We start from the raw sequence: 3,675 nt of genomic DNA, 5'->3' as shown, positions 1-3,675 counted from the left end.
GAGTGGGGTCTGGGGCTTCGGGCGTCTCTGCCAGCAGCAGAATGTATAATATATATATATATGTAAATACAATCTCTGTCTGCGATCTCGCCACGGTAGAGGATTTACCGTGTCCCCCGGAGGGCCGTTCCCTCCCTTGTGAAACGCTGCATCTTGCTTCCCGCTTGGGTGTCTCTAAATTCAGCGTCCAGCCACGGGGTCTTGTTTCACCTTCGCCTTCTGGTTAAAAAGGTCACCCGGTATCAAGCGTCTTCTCCTGGATCAAATCACCCCTTTCCTCAATTTGTTGTTAAGTTAAACAGGCCACACTCCTCTCATTTCAAGAGCGATCTCAAATCATTCCTGTGGCTCTTCCTGACCTCTCCCATTTTTCAATCATCTTTTTTTCCAAAGACAGAGGTCAAAAAATCTGAGCAGGGGTCTGTTATCAAATGAGCATTCCCTGCCCCCCCGCCTCGTGATCTGGGGAGCTTGATGCCCCTTCCCATTGCTTGTCCTGCCTCTGAGGTTCACTCATCACACAGAGTTACAAAATTTTACTTAATTTAATGAAAAACCTTAATTTATTGAAAAAAGAATCTTTGCTTTACATCGTGACAATGTCCCAACAACTAGTAGTTGGGGCTCAACCCATGTGGCTCAACACATTATTACAAGACTTAGGCTTATTTCTTTAAGAGAAATTTCACTTAGAGAAATTATCTTTTTCTGTGCCCGTGTGTGTAAGTACCACAGCTACTCCTGCTGGTAAGATGTCTTCTTCTGCCGTCTCCAGCTTTCTCCTGCAGATCAGAGCGAACCTGAACTGTAGGCTCTTGCAGGGAGGGCTCATTCCTTTTATTCTTCTATAAGTGCTATGCACATCTGTTATGCTGTCTAAATAATAATCACGCAGCTAAGCTGGCTTCCATATATAGCTGACCTGGATAAGTTGACAAGAAAACACTTCCTCTCCAAAAACAGCATACATTTTTGGGCTTAATTTTAGTAACATGAGGTTTATTGCCCATTTCTTTTGCTGTTACGTATTTGGAGAAAAAGAAAACATTAGATATGACGCACATGTCATTTCACAGCGTTAGACTTTCATTCCTAATCAAACGCTGCAGAACTTTTGGAAACGACGTGAAGACAGAGCTGCACTAATTAGATGGCATCTCCCGGCTAGGGAGCTCATCATCAAAACTGAGATCAGACAAAACTTCTTCTTCTTCTTCGAGGTCAAACTGTTCCAAGGACAATTCACTGACCTGGGAAGAGAAATCAAGAGTAAATTTCTTTCTCTACAACATATTTTACCTTCATCCCTCTGCACCTGGAAACAATATATTTTTACCGGGTACAAGAGACAGCCTCCCCGGAATTTACCAACTCGGGAACATTTCTGTTTTGGAAAGACTGACCGACATCACAAGGCAATGAACCAAAAGGACACCCAGCAGCTCTCCTCCCAAGCAAGCCCTTCCGAATTCCTGTCTGTGCCTCTTCCTATCAGGCTGCAAGGTGCCTTGCGGAGAGAGAGCGCCGAATTACCTCCCACACACCATCGCAAGGGACGTGAGGCGGCAGGAGAGGTGAGGGATGACCCTCCTGGTAAAACAGAGGTTTGAGAAGCGGCAGGCCTTCTGTTTGACTTTGCTGCTCACTTCTCTTATGGTCATTGCATGTGGTCACTCTTATGGTCAGTTCTCTGCGGGTTTAAAAGAAGTCAGATAGAAGGGGCAGTACAGAGGAAAATGCAGACAAAGAAGAAACCAGCAGTAATTTCATCTTCTCAACTGATAAAAAAAAAATATCTGGTGGACGTCAGTTACTTCACACACCAAAATACCTCCTGTTTTACTGCTACTCTTCAGTAAGAAAGGAAGATAGTTCTGCCCGTGGACACCAGGTGACTCAGCGTCATCAAATGGAGTAACGTGTCACAAGGTTCGATAGACACTTCCTCCAGGCAAACTGCAGGAGGAGTTAGACACTGCGCAGCGCGGTGCTGATGCATCATGTGAGAGTGATGCTTGCTTTCGAAAGACCGCTGTATCAGTCATCCCCCCTGGTAGAGAGCAGGGTTTTCAGACTAAGCGAGATGAAAATCCTCTGCTCATGACCGGCTGCGTGCAAAGGCTGGCACGCAGAACTCATCTCACTGAGCACGATGATAAAAGTTTTACTGTTGTACCCGGGGTATTTTTGTTCGATGCATGCTAACAGATCCCACAATTACCTGCAGGGATTTCACCAAAGCTTTTATTTCACCAAAGCTTTTAACAATCATTCCCTCTGGGTAAGGAGAAGTTTGTGAAGTGCGTTTCTAGATGGGAAGTTTGATTTATTTAGGAACTTATTAAAAAATCATTTGATTTAACCTACTGTGACTTTACCAGGATGTTCACCCTCACAGATTCTATGAAGAGCAGTCCTGGACACTGTCATGTGTGAGACTTGTCAAGCTGCACTGTAACAGTCCTGTACCCTAACTGCTCGCTTTCCTGTGCCATCTAAAATATACATGCATTTCTGCACAGATACCCAAAAAAGTAAGAGTTTTAAAACCTTAGTGTGCTGTACCATTCCAAGACGTGATTACCCTTAAGTCGAGGTAATTGCTGCATAAAAGGAGGGTCTCAGAGGCTGTAACAGTTACCAGCTGTATCTCCGATCTCTAGATGTAACGTACAGGTCCTGTGGAAAAGCTAAATATCCACTGCTTTTACCTGCACAAGCCCCTTCAGTTCCTCTTCTGTTAAGGAGTCTGTGAGCTCCTCTTGGGTGGAATCATATTCCACGGCCACTTTCCCGTTCTCTGAAACAAGCACACAGAACAAACAGCCAGAGACACGGTTAGTTACTACCATCTGCAATGACAATAATCCTACCCTGAACTCCAAATGGGACAATTCTGCTTCATAATGGCTTTCAGAGCGAGTGGCTGGTTGGTCTGAATGAGTGTGCTTCTTTCTCTGGCCTACCTGCCTGTCTTCCCCGCAGAAAACCAAATGGCTCTTCCTGAACGGAGTGGACACTGAAATTGAGGAAGCAGAAATCTATGGAGAGGATGGAGCATGTTAATTGCCGGTCTCTGTGTATGTGATGGACCAGAAGGCAGGAAGCACTGCAAAACATCTGAATCCAGAAACCCACCTTCCGAAAGAACACCTTAAAGAAGCCAGGGGAGGAATCTGGCAGATGAAAGGCCTCTCTCCGTAAAAAGAGGATAGTGGCACTGACCTGATCCCATCAGGGTCTGTCCTGATAAGCATAAAAGACTGAAGTACCCAGACACCACATAAACAGGAGTCACCTAAAAGCTCAGAGAGCACAAGACCTGGAACCCAGAGAAAGCACATCTAGCAGTTCCTGGACAGGCACAGAGCCAGCTTCTATGACTAAAAACCCAAAGGAGACAGTAGCCCCAAAGATGCAACGCTGAGCGCAACAGTGGGGCACGGACCTTTGACGGCACCTGGTTGGCTTGGAACCAGCACAGGAACATGCAAAGTGCTGCAATTCAGTTCATGTTACCCCTGGAACCAGGACTCCCCCGCATCCCTATTCCGCATGCACATGTAGTGTTAAAAAGCTCTCCCTGCCAGCGTTCACACTCTTGGAATTCGGAGTTTCAATGACTTATCATAAAAAAATCTGACCTCCTGTTGGATTTTCCTTTCTCTCACATAG

At 45.6% G+C, this 3,675-nt stretch overlaps 1 protein-coding gene across 1 annotated transcript in view; it reads right to left on the bottom strand.

Moving 5' to 3' along the window:
- Positions 1–544: 544 nt before the first annotated feature.
- Positions 545–3,675, bottom strand: part of RDM1 (RAD52 motif containing 1) — a 5,652-nt gene continuing 2,521 nt past the window's right edge. Inside the window, exons 6-8 of the mRNA XM_009334903.1 lie at positions 2,967–3,041; positions 2,712–2,800; positions 545–1,250 (exon numbers count right to left, since the gene is read on the bottom strand). Of these exons, the coding sequence (XP_009333178.1) occupies positions 1,143–1,250; positions 2,712–2,800; positions 2,967–3,041 (272 nt within the window). The 3' untranslated portion in view covers positions 545–1,142. The remainder of the gene's footprint in view (positions 1,251–2,711; positions 2,801–2,966; positions 3,042–3,675) is intronic.

The sequence above is a fragment of the Pygoscelis adeliae genome, unplaced genomic scaffold (genome assembly GCF_000699105.1).
Source record: "Pygoscelis adeliae isolate BGI_AS28 unplaced genomic scaffold, ASM69910v1 Scaffold112, whole genome shotgun sequence".
NCBI classification, from domain to species: domain Eukaryota; kingdom Metazoa; phylum Chordata; class Aves; order Sphenisciformes; family Spheniscidae; genus Pygoscelis; species Pygoscelis adeliae.
The sequence above is the reverse complement of the archived record's forward strand: the minus strand, read 5'-3'. Positions and strand labels throughout refer to the sequence as shown.